The 19,929-nt window shown below is 39.1% G+C and overlaps 1 protein-coding gene across 1 annotated transcript in view; it reads left to right on the top strand.

The window, feature by feature from the left end:
* The window catches only part of COL25A1 (collagen type XXV alpha 1 chain), a 299,790-nt gene that overhangs the window by 227,891 nt on the left and 51,970 nt on the right, over positions 1-19,929 (top strand). Inside the window, exons 15-19 of the mRNA XM_058420779.1 lie at positions 8,753-8,806; positions 10,366-10,392; positions 12,760-12,804; positions 17,059-17,091; positions 17,256-17,291. Coding sequence (XP_058276762.1) covers positions 8,753-8,806; positions 10,366-10,392; positions 12,760-12,804; positions 17,059-17,091; positions 17,256-17,291 — 195 coding nt within the window. The remainder of the gene's footprint in view (positions 1-8,752; positions 8,807-10,365; positions 10,393-12,759; positions 12,805-17,058; positions 17,092-17,255; positions 17,292-19,929) is intronic.

Genomic DNA, 19,929 nt, shown 5'->3' with positions numbered 1-19,929 from the left:
CAGATGAAAGTTGAATGTTGCTATCTCTTTTCATGAATAGCTTAAAAAAATCTGTTAGCTTGGAAATAGTGGTAGAAATGAAGTTTAAATGGAAGCAGTGTTTATCTAGTTAGAAAGTATAATGCAGCCTAGGAATTCCATGTTAATATTTTGCTATCAAAAGGTAAGTTCTTCCAGTTTCTGTGAAAAAACAGATCCTCAGTGCAGTGCGACACGCAAGATGTTGAATGAGGACCAGAAGGGTGATTTTAAGAGTTGGGCTGTACTGTGAGCCAGCTGCTGGCACTTCTGGCTTTACTCATTCAGATTCATGGTGACTTGCAGAATAGTTGAATTCAACTTGTATGTGTGATGCGAGTCATCCCCTTTTTTTAGAAGTTACGTAGTTAAAAGCCTTCACAAAAGCCTTGCTGTCCTGGTTGCCTTTTGGTCAGTGAGCTTGCTCTCTCAAACAGCAGCAATTTGCAGTGCACTAAGTTCCAAGTTAATATTTTTCCTTAGTTTAAAAGGCAGTGAGTGTTAAGCACATGCTTAAAATTATGTATATGAATGCTTTTCTCGTTTGGACAATGAAGTACTTTTCAGCCAAGGAATGTCAGCGGTGAATGAGCTTTGCTCTGTCCTCAAGCAGCTGAACAAAACAGAGTTAGGTCATCTCCATCTTGTACATACTTCTGCAATTTTCCCTTTTTTCTTTTCACCTCTTCTTTAATTGAAATCCTGGGTCCTCGGAGATGATTGACAAGTCTGAGCAATACGTCTGGGAATGAGATCATAAATTCTGAGTGTGCTTAGAGCAGTTGTCTAATCCTTTAACATATGAACCACTTCTCTTTAGACAATCTCTAGATATTAGAGTAAGTGTAATTTTACACAACCCACATGTTTTTGCAGGACTGTTAACTAGTAGATTTTTCTTGTATTCAGAGTAGCAAAATCACTGCCATAAAACCGTCACACATTAGGCCAAGTCCAGTGAAACATTACAGGTAGTCTTGCAAGGACTTCATTTGTTCTACATTTGAGAAACTACAGCAAGTTTACCTTGAGAACAGCAACTGGAAAGGAGCTGCTTAATAATACCTGCAGCTGCAGAGAGTGTGGTTTCTGGAGTGGACCAAAACCTGCTGAGATAAAGGAGTCTTTTTGAATGCTCCTTTTCCTTTGCAGACTGTTGCGTAATCCACAGGTTTCTTTCCATCACGGTGCAATGGCAGATAAACTTCCCTTTCTCCATCCCTGGCAGAAGCTACTCAGGCACTCGACAAGTACGAAAAAGCATTAGTTCTGTCTGGAGTGATCTAAGGATATCCCTATATTAATCATGTTGAAATGGCCAGAGGGCTTCTTGGAAAGTTCAATTCTGCAAGTATAGAATATATATTCTGGTATTTGTTAAGTGGTGCTGATTTGATAAGCGCTCTCAGTGACTGCAGCAGTGACACAAGAAGAGCAGAGATTCCTTAAGATGGTATTTGGCCTGAAGGAACTCAGTTTCTGGAATTGGTGCAAATAACTCTCTTTGTTATAAATAAGAGTTTGTCTGGAGTGCCTAAACCCCTCACTCTAAACTTCCATAAATTGCTTTTTCTTACTTAGTACTTGATATTTTGGTGGGATTTTTTGTAAGGGTGTATTGTAAACAGAACGAGTGGTCAGGATAGATCCCTTCATTTCAAATTACTTTGGTAGATTGGCAGTATCAATTTTATAAACCTCAGAAGAATTTTCCTTCTTATCTATAGATTCAGAGTCTGGGTATGCACAGGTCTAACTGCTTTCTTCATGCTTCTTGTTTCTCTAATTTGAATGTATTTCCATATTACTGTGCACAGTGCTGTGTAGGAACACATTTTGAAGGTAACAGTATCAAATTTCTTCAGCTAAATGAGGAATGGTACACATGTACTAACATTTTTTCAAATAGAGGGAGGAAACATCCCCTTACATAAACGTGGTTCACAAATTCTCAGACTGGTTTGCAGGCCAGCTGAGTCTTTTTGAAGAGCCTTTCCACGTAATTTCAGTTGGTGAGTGGGCCGGGAGAGATTTCCAGTCCCTAAACAAACAATTTTAAGTTACTTTTGAGGGGTGCACTGAGCAAGTTGAAAGGAATTGAATTCAACCCTGGTTTGAAATTGAAATCATAGTAACATATCTGAAAAAACACTTTTTTACCCTCTGTCCTCATCTATGTATTTTAGAGTAAAATTAGACTGGATTAGGTTTGGGGCCTCTTGTGTTTCCTTATCCTTAAATTGATTACATTCTAGTGACTGAAAAATATAGCAATAGTGACAGCCTTTCTTTCAGGGTGAGGTGGATATCAACCAGCTGGTGTAGACAGAGTTATGCATCTGACCAAAGCAGAACCTATTTCAGAACTGCAGCCTCCAGGCTGTTTCTCTGATACAAACAAGAAAAGCTGGGGCCTCCAGCCATGTTATTTTTAACTGATTAATTCTGGATATGAAGGTATATGCCTCAAGGGCAGAAGGCAGTCCAGTAAGGAGAAGTGTGCTTTCAACTGCCTCAGCTCCTTTGATATGGACTCTAGTGGGTAATACATTTTCAGACCTGTTCTAAAGTAGATTTTATGAGTTGGTATTGACAGATTTTTTTTCTCATATTACCTGCAGAGCCCAAGCAATGCTCTCTGCACTTGAGTACTCACCAAATACAGATTCACTTCTGTGTAAGCATTAAGATACCCACTTACCACAAGAGCATTTGAGGAAACTGCTACACCTGTTTATTGAGCAGGGTGCTGAAAGTTGTTCTTTGCCCACATACAGGAAAGACAAGTCTGTCAATGTTAATTCAGTTATACAATTAATACAGGCTCAAGAGTGTCAGGACTTGAACCAAGGTGTTCTGCCATGTGTCCAAAGGAATATCCTTATGCTTTTGTTTTGAATTATCTGAAACTCTCAAATTGAATGGCTGGGCTAGGTGTATGTTACCCTGGTTTTTCTGAGTTTCTTTATTAGCCTTTTGATTTTCATAGATGGAGTCAGATCGTTTAGATACTGTAGAATATTAGAGCAGTTTTCTACCTTTCCCACAGATGTAACATAAACAAATCCTTTGTTTTTCATTCTCTGTCCTTTGTTTGCATATTTCTAACCTGAAAACAATTGTAACTGACAATTGGTCTGGCCACTGAGGCTGAGGGGTGGAAACCCCAAAAAGCCAATCTTCTGCTAGACCCACAAATGTATAAAAAGTAAAAAATAAACAAAGGGGTCTCTTCTCTCCGCTCTTTCAGCTGGGAGCTGGATCAGAAGAACCTCTGCGAAAATCTCTTGTCTGCGTGTGATTGCTTTGTGTGTCTCAGTGACAGGTGTATTCTTGACATGTTAGCATTCTGCTTGCCTTGATAATTGATATCAGTTGGAAGACAAATCCAAACACTTTAGAGACTCAGAGCATTTTGTTAAACTCATTTCTAGAAATTATCAGATGGTTTTGAATAACTCAAGGTGATCCCCTTTGTAACTCATTTAGTCATGCTTCAGTATTGCAGTTTGCTGGTTGGAACAGTCTTCTTTCTAATTCACTGCAGTAGTGACAGCAACTTAGTTTGTTAGAGAGCTGCTGTTCTTGAGGAACCAAAGTGCTTATCCTCTATCAAGGCATTTGGGGTTAACATGTGGAACTGTCAATGGCAGCTCCCCATGTACAGGTTTGCTCCTGAAACATAGTCAATACTTTCCTGTTATTGACAGTAAACAAACATTACAGCATACCTCTTTGAAAGTGAACTGTCAGTATTCCACTGACGGAGACTCTGCAATTTCTCTATAGCATGTAAACAGCAGCAAAACAATCCCACTGTGTCTGCAGCATACTTCTCTGTAGGTTGTCATTAAATAAATTATTGGAGCATTTACAGGCCTGCTGAGTTAAGCTGATTGATTTTGGGTGAGCGTATGAACAATAGAACATTTGCTGGAAATTTTTATTTCCACCATTCTGAGACCATTTGTGAATTCAGCAAACTGAAAAAAATTGGCTTCTGGTCGTGAATAACTGGAGACTTCAGTGTCTCTTAGGGTTCTAGTGGCAGTGTCTTTTTCTGCAGGAGACCGGAGGCTAGAGAATTGCCTTCTTGTTCTGCATAGGTTTTACATGAAATTTGGGAAAAGGAAGTTCTTCTAGCATTTTCCAGTACTTTATCAACTATTTGTGTAGTGGGTCATGTAATGAAAAGAGAAGTCCTCTTTTGGGGCTGGCCAAGTTACCCAAAGGGAAGATAAAAATAACTTCACAGAATCACACAGAATCACAGAATTTTTAGGTTGGAAGAGACTTTCAAGATCATCGAGTCCAACCCATGCTCTAACACCTCAACTAGACCATGACACCAAGTGCCACATCCAGTCTTTTTTTAAACATTTCTAGGGATAGTGACTCCACCACCTCCCCAGGTAAGCCATTCCAGTACTTCATCATTCTTTCAGTGAAAAACTTTTTCCTAATATCCAGCCTATATCTCCCTTGTCGCAGCTTGAGACTGTGTCCTCTTGTTGTGTCTGTTGTTGCCTGAAGAAAGAGACCAACCCCCAGCTGACCACAGCCACCCTTCAGGAAGTTTTAGAGAGTGATAAAGTCACCTCTGAGTCTCCTTTTCTCCAGGCTAAACAACCCCAGTTCCCTCAGTCGTTCTTCATATGGCTTGTGCTCCAAGCTCCTCACTTCATATGAAAAAGAAGTCAAGGATTACCTAAATGGTATTTCTAATGCAATATTTGCACATTTGCCAGTCTGTGGCATGCCATTTGTGCATCTGGTAGTTTTGTTGCTGCTTTGGTACAGCAGAAACTTGATGGACAGGATGTTCAGATAAGATGGTGCTGGTACCACAGCATCCCCCAGAGCTCTTGCTGTTTCCATCACGGTGTCAGCTAAGGTGCACATTGCTGAGGTGGCATTTGGAAATCATTGCCCATCTCAGTGCCAGCAGGGAGAACTTTATTTTTATTCTGGTGTATCACAATGTTCGTTGCACAGAACAGCTTCTGTGGTGTGGTTTAGGTGAGAATAAGAATGCAGAAGGGCAGAAAGGGCGAGTAACAATTCCTTTATAAAGTGAGTACTGAGACACTTCACACCTCACTACAGCATCTTCCCCACTGTTCATCCCTTTTAGGGACAAGTCTCAAGGCGATGCTCTGTGGGTACCATAACGTGTTTTCTCTGGGAAACATCTTTTCCTTGTGTGAGGGTGCGCTTTAGCCCTCATTAATTCTCTTAACTGGGATCATGGATTGTGTTTTATAGACACCAGAAAGTTTTAGAATGATTGCCGTCACTCTGTTATTGAGTTGTAATTTCTCTGAAGTTCATGACTGTAGAAAGGTGAGCTGTGAGCTAAGGTTAGATGTACTGTAGAAAAAATTACTCTTTAAATGGGGAAAAAACACTTCTGAGGCCACTCTTGGAGTACCATTGCGTTGAGTTGTGGGCTCCTCACTACAAGAAAGACATGGACATACTGGGTAGAACCCAAGTAACGGCCTCAAAGATAATCTCTAGAGGTGCTTTCTAAGTTCAAGCATTCTGTGATTCTATGAAAGAAAAAATAAATAAAACCATGCTGCCTTGATTTGAAAGCTAGCTGATGTGCCGAAGACAATTGTTTCTGCAACCTAACACTTCTGCTGTCAATGCTATTAAAGAGAGACTACAACAGTAGTCAGGAAAGGCATTAGCCATGGCCTGGTGAATGTAAAAAACATGAGACATTGAGGATTTAGCTTTATAGCTTCTTTCATTTTATCAGGTTGAAAAGCAGTCTGATTTAAATTGTTGCATTGAATGACATTGTTGAATGTCTGGTGTTGCATGCATCACTCCTTGAGTAGCGGTGTCATCATCTTCAGCGTCTTAAAGGTCAGCTGTGCTTTTTTTTTTGTCTCCAAAACACTAATCTGTGGGGCTGAAGTGTACTTATACATCATTTAACACTTCAGTTTTAGTCTTACAGCATTTTGCACTGTGGTTTTAATACATGCTTTTAGTAATAAACAGATAAATAAACAAAAGTAACTAAATGGAAGAAAACCAGCTAATTATATTTCCTAACAGAAATATTTTAAATTATTTTCATGCCAAGAATCAAAATAATTTTTTGGGACCAACATGGCTAAAATGACATGGCTAAATTTGAGTAGGGAAGAGCTATCAATCTGCTCGTCTTCAAAAGTTAACAGCTCTTTGCTTCATAACTACTTTGAGGGGAGCATTTTTATTTTTGTTTTGTGGTTTGGTTTTCTTGTTTATTTGGTGGGTTTATGTTAAGGCTTACTGGAATTGTAAAAATACCTGCACAAAAAGCCTACAAGACATGCAGTGTGACACAGGGAAGCTCCCTGGCACAAAGCTTGTTTACCTGTGCACTGGGAGTGTTCATCAGGGCTAGGACGTAGAGCAACTTCTGGGCTGTGCATTTTCACTTCACCTTATTACTCCCTGATTCCTTGTATAGACAAGAAAATAGAGGTCTAACATAGGGAAATGACTGTTTTCCATGTTCTTCTGAACATCAGAAACAGAACAATAATCACTTCAAAAACATAAAGGCGCAAAGTAATTTCTGTGTTACCCTTCTAGGTTTGCCTTTAATCTTTCCCATTCCCAGAGCTGGTTTCTGCACTTCAGATATCTCGGCCTAGCATTTTCAGTACTATAGGTGTAGTGCTGTAGAGCATAGCAAAGTTGCATATAGATCAGAAATGCCAGTGCTGGTATGAATGAGGATTTACTATGACTAGGTGACAGGCTGAGGTTTCCACTTTTTTCCGAAGAAAATAATTTTTTTGTTCTATTTTTGCAGTCTCCTGCAGTAGCCTTCTGCATCCATAGCACTGATACGTAAAGCTGGGAGGAAAGTGCAAGCTTGAAACTTCAACCTTTTGATAAGAGATTTAAACTCCTGAAAGCATCAGCCGACAGCAGCTGTTTGAAAATGAAGGGGACAGAAACAAGCGTGTTTGGGGTGTGAGGATGAGGAGAAACAAGTGTATATTCATGGGTCCCTTCTGCTTCATTTTGTCAACTGGCAATTTTCTTCAAGAGCCTTTTAGGTCAATCCTTTAGGACACTCACACCTAATCTCCAACAGCTTCAAATCCTGACCACTCATATATCAAATGCCTGTGCCACTTTATCAGCCTCACAGCTACTGTAGTACAAAGAGGCCTTGAGAAAGGGCTGACGCAAGTGACTAATTCCCTGAAGCCAACATTTTTTGCTCTGGTTTGGAAAATGCCTCAATACAGTTTTCCTAGAACTTGGATGATTTGGGTTTGCTTTTTGAAACAGTCCAACTCTTGATGAAATTAAAATGTAATTAATGATTCCGTTACCTAATTTAAAAGTACAATGGAACTTGCTTTCACAGACAATTAGAGTTAATACATCTATGATTAAATCTGCCTGCAAGAAGTAAGAAAGAGACAAGTTCTCAATAGGAGGCTTTTGTGGAGGACTAGGAAATTTGTCTTGTGTTTGGAAAAGCTTTTATCTTAATACCTCTGTAACTTTTGAGTAGAGGATTGGTTTATTGTGTGTACTAAACTTGAACACTGTGAAAATAGTTCACTGAGTTTCTGATACAAGTTACTGTTCCAAATTTGATTGCTATGTTAGCTATTAGGTTTAACTTCTCCACATTTTTATACATTTAAATAGCAAAGGGCTTTTAGAAGGACCTAGTTGCAGACTTTTCAAAATCTTTCTTTGGCTGTTATTTTAATGTGCTTTGCCATGTCAGAAGTGTGATGCAGTTCTCTGTGTGAGGGTGATCAAAGATATTTCATGTGAAACTGAGATATACATCTGCAGAAGCTTTTATATAGTAAGCCATAAGCTCTAGTTGTTTCACAGTAAAGTCTAACCATTGCATAATCATTTTGTCTAAAATTAGTATCAGTATTTTTCCCATAAATGTGGGATATAAGCACTAAGAAATATCTTTTAGAGTTTGGTTGGGGGGTTTTTTGTTGTTGTTTGTTTGACTTGGGTTTTTTCTTGTTTGCTTCTTTATTTTTAAAATTGAAGATGGGAAAGAAGATTGAAAATAAGTGTTATTTGCTGACTGACTTATGAAAATAATTTATGACTTCTTAAACTGTAGAAGAATGATATACTACTCATTAAACATGCCCAAAATTTGGAACACTGATGTAATGCTGACAGTTTTTAAATCTTTTAAAAACACTTTTCAGCCACTGGTATAAGAATATAAAAAATGGACAAGCAAAGAGTATTTAAAAAATTGAAAAGTCCCTGTTTTTCCAAATTCTTCAATTTCTAAAATAGGCCCTTCTCATTTTATTTTATCTGTCTTCCATCTGAGACCAGAAGCACAAGTGTCAAAATAAATTAAGATAAGTCTTTCTTGCAGCATTTCTAAGTTGTAGAGAAGAGGATAGCATTGGCAGTCTTGCTGGGAAGACTGTGCTTTTAAGGTTAATTGGATTTTAAGAATCAGGAGTCTCAGGTCTCCTTTCGGTTTAGTGTGACATCTGTGTGTTTCCACCTCCTTCAGAAGAATGATTTCTTACCTTACATGGGTTAGAGTTAATCCACCCTAACTGGGGAAATAAGTCAGTTTAGTGCCTAGCTGTGAAGTACGTGTTTGCAGGGTGTTCTAAAATTTTGTTTAGCATTACTTACCCATTATGAGAAAGTTCATCTATTTCATCATGTCTTTCTTAACTTCATCTTTTTTTATCTTTGCCTTTAGGGTGAACCTGGTTTGCCTGGCATAGCAGGAGAGAAGGGAGAAGCAGGGCTCAAGGTCAGTATTGAAAATGAATTAAAAACAGAAGCATGGAGTATGTGAGTGCGTATGTAGGTGACAGTTGTGCTTTCCAGCTTGGGTTTATATTCTGACAGGCTTTTAATGGTCTGCTCCCTCCAGTGATCAGTGCTGTAAGAGGCTTTACACATCTCGCCATAAAGAAGCACATTCTTCTGCTGTGCATGTGTAATTCCAGTCAGTGGCACTGACGCATAGACATCCACTGCCAACTGCATGCAATATGCCTGCAAGTGTTTGGGAATTTGGGGACCTTTTCAGAAAGGCTTTGTTTATGCCCCTTACAATGTGTTTCAGGCTTCCTTTCAGGAACTGCTGCGGTCAGTTCTTTGACAAATGTCTGGGTGAAGTCTTGAGGAGTGATCCTGCTATTATGGAAGTTAGCAGCAAGCCTCATTAGGAGCATGTCTCAGCCTGTATTGGTTACATCAGAATGACTCTTTGCACTTTATTGTTACATAGTTTGTTCTGCTGTTTTAATATTGAGCAGGGGAAATAGAACATAAGGCTTATGATAGCTTCATTTAAAAGAAAGCTTGACATGTCCAAGATGATGGGATCTGTGGGCCTCTTGCAGGGGATAATGCTAAATTCTAATCCCATCAGCTGTGAGTGAGCGTCTCCGGTGCACATGTGCTCCTCAGCTGATTTTGTGCATCATGCTGCTGCTGACAGACGTGCAAGGCAGCCTCTTTACATTTACTGACTGGCTGCTTGTCCATCAGGAATGAAAACAAACCATTTGGGAGTATGACCTTTTCTTACTTTGTATACAGAAGCAGCCAAATTATGGCAGTTGATGCTTAATTCGTATTCACAGCTGTAGTCCCTGAGTTGCTTAGCGACTGCCAGCCATCAGAAGGGGCAAAGATGAGCCAGAGTGCAGCTCTGAGCCAGAAATGCAGACATGAGTTGTCAGGGTCAGGCTGGTATGCAAAAGTGCTTTTGCAGTTTCTCAAGCATGTTTTAATTTTGAAAAAAGTAATGGCTATAAGCCATCTTTTTGTTACAGAGAATATAAGGAGCACTGAAGGCTCCTCACTGTGAAACAGCTATGAATTAGTTCAAGACACTTAAGGTATTTTCTCTCTTGAGGAACCTTCTGAGCCATTGACAGAATCATAAGACTTTCCCTTCACATTCAGACTTTTTGTTTCCTTTGTTTGTTCCTAAAACAAGGAGGACCACATGTAGGAGCCACCTAGGTTCCTGCAGGCTGCGTCTCAAAGACATATGCCTGTTTATCAGTGTCTAGGATGAGAAAGAGAGAGAGGTCTTCACATGCAAACCATTGAAGCTTTAAAAAAATATGTCAAAGCTGTACTGTCCATTGTGATCTATTAAATTTACGTATTTCATTGTTCATTGGAGATTTTCTTGTTGTATTGTATCGTCTTAGACATTGTCATCAGTAGTGACATAATTATTAGTAATGATAGTAATGCTAACATTAGTAATAAATAATGATAGTAAAGCTAACACTGATTTTTGCCTGAGTTAGTAATTTACAACTTCTTTGCTCCAATTATTCTCCTTAGGGTGACCCTGGAGAAAGAGGAGAAAAGGTGAGATGTTTCACTTCCTTTGTTGTGGTTCTATTTTGGATAATGTGCTTGGAGAATTGCCAGTGCACCGATCCCAAGTTTAAAAATAAGAAACTGCAGCTACTACCTAGAACTTGAGTGGCACTGTGCAGCCTTTCTGAGGGTCAGATAATACCTACTAATGGCAGTTATTGATCTGTGATTACTGCGGTGGGATTAGTTACAGAGTGCAGTGATTGCGTGTTAAAGGCTGCACAGCTGAGCAATCAGGCAGCTAATCCTAACTGTGGTGAGTCTCAGAAAATGATGAGCCTGTCTGAATAAATTAGAGATCTACACATTCTCAGAACGTGGTTTTGATACTCTGACACCTGTGTGGAATAAAACAATTAGGTAACAGAAAGATAAAACTACATACATTCAGAGTGATACCTGAATAACAAGCACTCCACATACTGAAAATGGAATGCTCCATTTGTGTTTGAGTCAGTTTAAGTAAGAGCAAGGGAGTCTACCCCCATGATCTTCAGCATTGCTGTCTGGAGAGGCACCAGCAGCGCAAGTGGCACGCTGATGGTGCTCTTACTTGCAGTGAGTTAGCAAGAAATTGCTTCTCTGATGTCCAGTCATAACAAGGCAAGACAAGGCGGGGGAACAAGCTCCATGCTGCAAAAGAGGAGTATAGTTCTAGTCTTCCCGGCATAGTGGCTGGTAGGAGCACAATTTAGAGTGTTGTTTAGAGTTGGTTGAGCTTCCTCATCTGCTCACAGGGGCAGCTTGAGATAGCATAAGTCTTATTCTGAGTAGGAATCCATGCACAGCCTCATCTTCTGCAAGTATACTGAGCTTACGTTTAAAAAGTAAATTGTTTGTACTGAGGTGCAATTTGCTCTTGAGAAATGTTTACCTGTGTCTTTGCAGCTACAACTGGATTTCACTTCTTGATCTGTGTAAATCTGTATACCAGCTGGAAATGCGCTTTGCCAAGGCAATTCATTTCACATTTTCAAAAGCACACCATAAAAATAATCAAGGGAAGTCTTGAAAGTCTGTACCCCACATGCAGAACTATGTAATCATGAAATATGCACCATGAAATAATTTATTCTGTTAAGATTATATTTTTAAAGTACTTCAGTAATCCTTAGTTTGTTTTCAGACATAAAAGGAATAACAGCGAATTTTAATATGTACTGATTCTGTTACTTAAAACTATTCTATTTTCCCATAATTATCCTTTGTCTTTTTCTAAAAAATATCATCTCAATATGCTTTATCATGTCAAAAGAATTTGGGATGACATTCCTCACTGTTAATCTTCCATGTTTCATGTGTGTTTCGTTAATTAAAGTGCTGCTAGATGGTTAGCTGGTTCCCATTGTATCAGTGACTGTGATGCATAAATTGCTACATCCTCTCCAAATGGTATTTCACATTAAGGTTTTCAGAACAATATGACAGATATTGAATAATGCTATTTGAATAGTGCTACTGGTTATCTGACTAAGGCCAGGAATGTAGTTTTAGTCTACTTAGGATGTAAGTAGACTACATTTTTTAATCAATATTTTTGGCATTTTAAATACTTCTTGCACTTCACATGAACCTCAAGTCCCACAGAAATTTTTAGCTTGTATTCTTAACATATAACAGCATATAATGTATTTGACATAGTCTGGACTTCTTCTATGGTTACCTGGCTAGGTGTAAATTAGGTCTTTCTATAGATAAATATTGTGAAATTAAAAAAAAAAAATGGGGCATTTTTTAAGTAGAAAATGTCTACTCAGCCATGAAAAGGTGTTATCTGAATGTCAGTTTTTAAACAAAATCAGTGCACAGAGTTCATGTAGAGATAAAGTCATTTGGTAGCTCCTTGGAGGAGTGACATTTAGTGAATTTTTCTTAGTTTGTGAATCATTCATGAAGGACTTCAGACTCAGAGAGTATGTGCTATAAATTACTTGAGAATTCCAATAAAAATGACTGGAATTGTCTAACTGTCATCTGAATTTTATTAGATGCATCTCGGTGAATGTCTCTGTGTTGGGAAGAAAGATGTATTGGTAATTTAAAGTGCTGAATCATCGTTAAATCATTAAATCATTCCTTCCTTGCTAAACTGGAATGAACTGAGAAAGATGGTAGATTATACCAACAGGTATTTTGATACCTTGTTTTGGGGATTTTTTACAGAACTGTGAAAAGGGATTGCAGTTATAGTGAAGTCTGTATAAGACATTGCCACTTCTTGACCATGTCACAGAGATTGACTATCTGATTAAGAAAATCAACTTACATTTTTAATCATCTTGGATTACTGCTGGCTCTTCTCTGCATACTGTGTGCTAACAGAAAATCATTAAAATATGTGTATTTCAATTATAGGGGGATGCTGGTGAGAATGGACTGAAGGGTGACACAGGAGAAAAGGTAACATCACTTAGCAGAGAAGAAAATGCGTGCCTTAGGCATGCTTATACTATAACCAACTAAGGAAAATAATAATTTGTCCGAAAGAAAAATGCATTTTGAGGTGGGTTTTTTTAAGGTGAGTGATTTGGTTGAGTTCATTTTTCTGAACAGCAGAAAAATTCTCACTATTCTGTTCGTCTAAGCATAGGATTTCTTACTTTATACAGCAGTAGCTCTAATACAGAATATATCAGCATGGTGCTAGCTAGCAGTCCTGTTTGTTGAAATTTGCATTATACAGAAGCTTTGGTCACAACCTGCAGCTTGGAACTGCCCCATTGAATTATAGCCGTGTTTTCTAATATACCCTTTAACTTTTCCCCTTCTGTGTTTCCATGAAAGAGTGGGACCAAACCAATGTGGGACAAAAATTAGGGTATTGTGATAGGCAGCTTCCCTCCAAAACTGACAGCTGGAAAATCAAGAGTTGACAAAAAACACACTTTAAATCTTTATTCTAAGTGACATCAACAATAACCTCACTTTATACCTTCTTAGTTCATTGTAGCAAAGTACCAAGTTGTTGTAGAAATCACCAAAAAATAGATTTTGTCAAAATTTTATTTTCTTGAGTTTCCTTTCATGTGAGACTCATGCTCAGAAAATGGTACTGGTGTTTTCAGTGTGGTTTCCTTACACAAGCCAGTTTTTAGCAGTCAGGGTAAAGGCTGTGTTGCACATGAGAAAGGATCAGACATACTGATCTCTTCTGGCCATCATTTTGGAACTCAAATGATTCTAAAACCCATTTATTTCAGTGACTACACTTGGGAAGAAGCATAAGCACTTTTCCTTGTACTCCTGCATGTGTGAGGCTTAACCAACTTAGAGTATGTCAGTGCAAGGAGAAATTTATGATGGATTTATCAAGCTGGTAAGGAATGCATGCAAATCCCTCAGGAGCTATCATTTGGGTACAGTAAATATAAATTTTGAAGACCACAAGGATTTTAAGGCGTATTCTAAAATCAGCAATTAAAAATAGACATTCGGCTTAAGAATAGTCAAGTTACTCGATACTTGGAGTTAATTTAAATAATACTTTATTTGCAGTCATGCTTATTAACATAGATGAAAGTCTTAAGAACCTGATTTACTTACTTAAACAATGTACATTGGTAACATAATCTTGATCCACTCTTATGTGATTTAAGAATATAAACTGCTACAAGTATGAATTGAGATTGTTGTTCAGATAGATAATTCTACAAGTAAAGGGTAAGTTTATAATCTATCTGGGAAGCCTAGTGCAGCTTAACTTGTTGCTTTTCTGCTTCATTAACCTTGAGGGTGAATTTGCATCCACTAGAATGCCCATATTGCCATGTGATAAGCAGTGTGCACGTCCTCCTGTTTGGGATCTTTTTTGAGGAAACAAAAAAGTGGTCTCTCTCTGCCCAAGTACAAAGTTTTAAATATTGTTGTGTGAACTTTCAGTGGTTAGGCAGTCTAATTCTTTCTTGTGGAAAGAATAGGTCATCAGGGGACTTCTTATATTGCTGTATCTGAAGAAATTGCAAGACACCTCCTGAACTTCATAATGCAGAAGTCTCCCATCTCTTCTAGGTTTCATATGATTTTCAGAGGTTGGGTGGTGACATGGGAATATAATCTGCTTGTTAGGAGTGCACTGCTTTAACCATAATGGGTTAGAATCCTCTGCGTTCATTTTTGCCAGGCTTTCCAGAACTGTGACTTCGTTGACTTCCAATATTTTTCTTCTTTTTCCCTGCCTACAAGACAATCTGCCACCCAGAAAAAAATGATACCGTTCTTAAAGGAGCGCTACAGCTTAAAGTTTCTGATAGGTAGCTTTCCAAACAGCACTTTCTAGGGAGCTTACGAGGGTAATTTTTGACAGACAATATAGGATTGTCCTGGTTTGGGGACAAATTTGGGAGAAAACCCCTGTATAGGATCCCTCTGGGAAGCAAACCCCAGTGGCCCCTCCCTCCAACCAGTCCGGTAAAAAACCCTCTTTGGAGAAAAGTGGAAAAAGCTATTTTACTAAACAAATGAAGTGCATACAAGTATAAAGAATGAATAGTATGAAACAATAAAACCTCTCCTTCTGAAGTGAGATGGCAAATTGAGAAAGTCCTTGCCGTGGGTGGAGCTCGGCTCTCTCTCAGCGTCTCCTCAGTCCCAGTCCCTCCGGCGCTGCTGGAAAATGCCGAGGTCCAGGCCCCGGTGGGCAGCAGGTGCAGCCCCCAGTGCTCCCCTGGGTTTTCAGTCCAGAGCAGGTTTAAACAGTTCCAAGAAAAAGGAAAAAAAAAACAGTCCAGGGAACTTCTCTGCCCTAGCTAACTGAAACTAACTAAAAGCCAAAAGATCTCTGTCCTGCAGTCTCTCCAAGCCTCCGCTGAACACTCTGTCTGCAGAAGAATGTGGAGGAGTCGGGCAGTTTTCTCAAAACAAACTCCGCGCTTCTCCTTGCTCTTAGAACCAGTCTAAAAGGCACAGAACTCAATAGACAGCACAAACAGAACAGATGATTGGGGATACAAGCATCATAAAGTTACCCTAGGACAAGGAGTAAGCATTAAACTTGGTGTCATTACATTACACTTGTGCTACTTAACAGGGTTTGTATTCTTTCTGTTCTTCAGCATGGGGGAAGTTTTTGCTTAGGAGACTTAATCCATAGTCCATAAAGCTTAAAAACATTGCTTTGAAAGCTTAAATAGGGTTTCTGTGAGATAAATAATAAATTTTTATTCATACAGTGAGAGAGTGAGATACCATGTGACAACAGATTCAGACTTGGTTTGGGAGCAGGTTCCCGTTTGTGCAGAAAATGTAGCTTTGTTTTCTGAACTGCTCTACCTACTGACACTCAAAAATATGGACTTGGGTCCTTAATTCTTGACCTGAGACTTTAGAATTCAAATGTCTTTGTTCAATTGTCCTACATTGAAGACAGTGTCCATGCCAAGCTTGAGTTCTTGCTTCTGTTCTTCCCCTGTAGCCTTGGTCCCTAGAGACTACCAAGGATCTTCCTTCTTGGTACACGTTCCTCTGCTATAGTTTCTTCATTTGAAAACTGTCTTGACTCAGCAGTGAATTGTGAACATATTGTACCATAATTTTTTCTTTGATCTATGTTTTATTCTTGCATGAAGGTAGATTATAAATATTTTTACCTTCTCCATATCCATCATTGCCCTTTGAAATGTTTAACCATTTAATGTGTCTTTATTAGTTGCTTTAGCCCTTTATAGCTGTGAAAGGTTCTTGGGGCTTTCAGTTGTACATACTTTTTAGGGATATTAGCAGAGTCCTTCACGCTTGTCATCAAAATTAGGCACCTCAGGTTTCCATGCATGTATAATAATGAATAATTAAGCAATTTTTCAAATAGGAGGATGCTAGTCATCTTCAGTAGATACTACTAGAAAACTTCTCAGTAGTTTTTTTTTCCTTTCTGCCTTTAGTGTATTGCTTAAGGAAAAAAAAAATCAACTGATCCTTTGTCCTGTGCATATCAGTGCCTATGAAATCCAGGCAACTCAGAAAAATGTAGGCAAGTCTTTTTGAATGCTAGATGCCCTTCAGAACATTCCTGAATATGTAAATTACCATAGCTGTCTCATCCTGTAAAGTATGCCCTTCATGCATTAATCTATCCATTTAAATACACTGTAGTGTTGAGGAAATACAGCTATGACCTGTCCTGATGGAGTTAAACTCATGGGTCACTGGGGTTTTTTTCAAAGTGAATCTTCATTGGCACAAAAAATGTTGTCAGTTGAGTCCTGACACTTGCCATCTATGAAATTAGGTCAAGCTCATTTAGCTCATATTCTTTGTAAATAACAGTGAATAATTTTTAATATAGATCAGCAATTTAGAGATGTCAAAGTGTGTCCCATATTTTGGCTGTGTGAAGTATGTTTATACAACATCTGCAATTATTAGATCTACGTTATTAGTTGTGAAATTTGAGGTTAACTATAAAAGATGTTTGGGTGAGTGAAGCTAAATCTCTCTCTACATGGTCTTGAAAACAGTACTTTCTGAAAACAGTTCCTTTTCTGAATCCCACTGATGTAATTAATTAGTTAAATGCCTATGTCGCAGCCCAGAAAACAGGCAGTCTTGCCATCCAGGTATTTTGCTATATAATGTTGCTATACTCTTATATGATTTATGTGTTTCCTGGAAAATTGTTTTTGTAGTAAGAGTGATTATTTCTTGTGGATTTTGTATCAGGGTGACCCTGGCTCTTCTGCAGCTGGAATTAAGGTAATGGAGTTCTAAAGAAGTTGTGCGGGGACTAATGGGTTGGTTGGTCCATGTTACTTTACAGTGTCACTGACATTTTGGGTATCATTAATGTTACGGTTTTCCACAGCTCCATCTTTAATTAATTTTCTCAGATCTCATGTCTTTCATCTGTTTTCTTTTAGGGTGAGCCTGGTGAATCCGGACGGCCTGGACAAAAGGTACAACTTGGAAATGTTCAGTTTTCCTTCTCTGCTGGATTTGTGATAAATGATGTTACATCCATGTTACATAGCAATGGCTGTACTGGGATAAGTCCGAGGCAGTACAATTTAGCAGCCCAAGGCTGTACACATGTGGTCTATGTTTATTTTGTATTTTAAAAGGGCACAGGAATGATGATACTAATTAACATGAAAATCAGTTTTGACTAACCCACCTTCCCTTCTAGCTACAGCTTACTTCTTGCATTGAAAGCTTAAACCCCTTGCAGCTGGTGAGACTAACAAAGAATGGCTCTGCTCCTTGGGTGATCACAAGCTAACCCTGCATGTTTGACTATTAATCTTCAAACTGAGGTACACGGATAGATATCATCAGGAAGAAAATAAATACTGGTTAGAATCCCTTTTGCATATGCCTGTGAGGGGAACCAAGCCATGAGTGGCAGGCAGTGTGTTTGGAAGGACACAGACCGGGCAATGCTGCTCTGTTCCTCCTTCCAGCATAAAAATTTCCCCTGGGTGTTGTGTGGCTGAGGCTGCTTCTGCAAGGAAAGGTCCTGCAGGACTGTACTGCACGAGGCCCTGCTAAGCTGGGGAATGTGCTCTTTGATCCACAGTACATCAAACCCAGAGAATGCTGTGCCTTCAGCTGCCTATCGTGAGAGTAGGGGGCAGGTCCTGCAGGGAGAGCAAAGAGACAATGAGTGAACTGGATTTGTGCATTGCAATATTTGGTTTCCCTCTGGAGCCATTGGCACTGTTCTTGCCTCTTACAACATTGAAAATTTTCCACTACATGCTGCTGCCAAAGTCGAAGAGTCCTTCTGCCAGCTGAGGTATGCCAGACAGTCAAGAGCTAAAATTCTATGTAGTGGATGGCAAGACAGCCATTTTCTAATACTCAAGGTATTTTGTTGACTAAGCAAAACCTCAAACCACATATAAATAAGAAATAAATAAGAAATTAAGTATTTTTATTTAATAAATTAAAACTCTCATCAGAGACTAAATAAGGCTGTTATGGTTGCAAATGCAGTTCCTTAGTGAAGTGCAGTTTTAATTAGGAAGGGTAATCAAAGTAGTTTAAAACTAGCTAATCCACAGAATCATTCAGTGTGTGCATTCTGCAGCGTATGCTTTGCTTGGGTAATAAACTAGAAAATGCACTCAAACGCCTGTGGAGATTCAGACTCTCATTAAGTGGCTGCCGTGGAGGCAAAACTAGCAGTGATTTACCAGCAGGCTCCTGGTTCTCAGTCCCAGGCACTCAGATTTGATCTAATTTAAGTAACATGGATGAGTGAGGGCTATGCAGTTTAGTCTTTCTATATTCTCACCTTCTTTTTCACGCCAAAGGGGGGCTTAGTGTCTTCCTTCCATTCACCTCAGATTTCCCAGTGTGTCACACTCGTGTCCCAGCCCCATCAGCTCCCATAACATGCCCAGTCAGTGTGCCTCCTCCAGCCAGGTGCCCTGTGTCTGCTGCCCTGCACCCCTGCTTAGCAGGGGCTTTTTCACACCACCAGAGGTTGTGGGAGGTTCTTTCTCCAGTCGGAGGCACGTCTCTGCCACCTCCATCATCTCAATGCTTTTCCTCCTCTCTGTGTCCCACTGCTATTTCCTTCCTGTGTCTTCTTTTCTTTCTTTTATTTTCCTTTTTCATGTTCTTGTCCCTTACCCATCTTCTAAGCTGCCCACCCGAATACTAGTTGTCTGGAATGAAATGTGACAATATTTCAGCTGTCTGACAAGGCTGTTGTGGACCAGATTGTATGCTGAGGTGACAGAAGGACTTGCTCTGCAGTTGTGTACTAGAGTTAGTACACAGCCTTGTTTGCTTTAAAAATCATTCTTTTCATAAATCACACTGGGAATTTTTCTTAGGAAAGGTCCAGAAAAGAAAATACTGTGTATTCATCTTCAGTGCTAGTTTTAATTAAGAAATAAGGGTTGATTTCATTGTGTTTCATATCAATGCATCTTTTAGGGGCATTTTAATTGTTTGTAGATTACTGTGACTCTGAACTGGCTTTGATGGATCCTTTCTGCTTATTATGTGTGAGTGTATGGGGGCTAGCTTTGTCCCAAGACTGAAGAGTAGTAACCTACTGCAGCAACACTAAAATAATATCAATTATAAGTATTCCTATTCTGTGCTTAAAAGTGAAATTTAGTCCTTCCACAATTAGGTGGAGAAAGTTGATGGTCATAGTGCCATATGTCTGGCTGCTCATGCAAAAAGCGGAAAGACAGAGTAGGGATTTGGAGTTAAAATTCTGTTAGTGCAGTGGAGCATTATTTTGCAAGAGTAGTAACCCATTTTCTGCTTTAGAAAGTGGCAGAAAAGTGTCTGCTGAAAATGGCATCCTAGCCTCTATTCTTTCATCTTATTTTATAGTTAATACTTTGAGATGGGAATCTTTCCTGTGCTTTTAGGCAACTTGAACAGTTAGAACTTTGGAGAAACTAATGCAGACAAATAAGCTGTTATCAGATCCTTCTGTGCCACTTAAAAATCATTCCATTTGGTAAAGTCATTTGCAGCCCCGCTGCTGTGCTTTTCATTTTGTGGCAGAATGTCATTTTTGTTATGAGCGTTTCAGGTCTATTTAATATCTCTGCCTCAAAGAAGCAT

Source organism: Hirundo rustica, chromosome 5, assembly GCF_015227805.2.
Source record: "Hirundo rustica isolate bHirRus1 chromosome 5, bHirRus1.pri.v3, whole genome shotgun sequence".
In the NCBI taxonomy this organism is placed as follows: Eukaryota; Metazoa; Chordata; class Aves; order Passeriformes; family Hirundinidae; genus Hirundo; species Hirundo rustica.
Note: the sequence above shows the minus strand (reverse complement) of the source record. Positions and strands in the feature narration are given on the sequence as shown.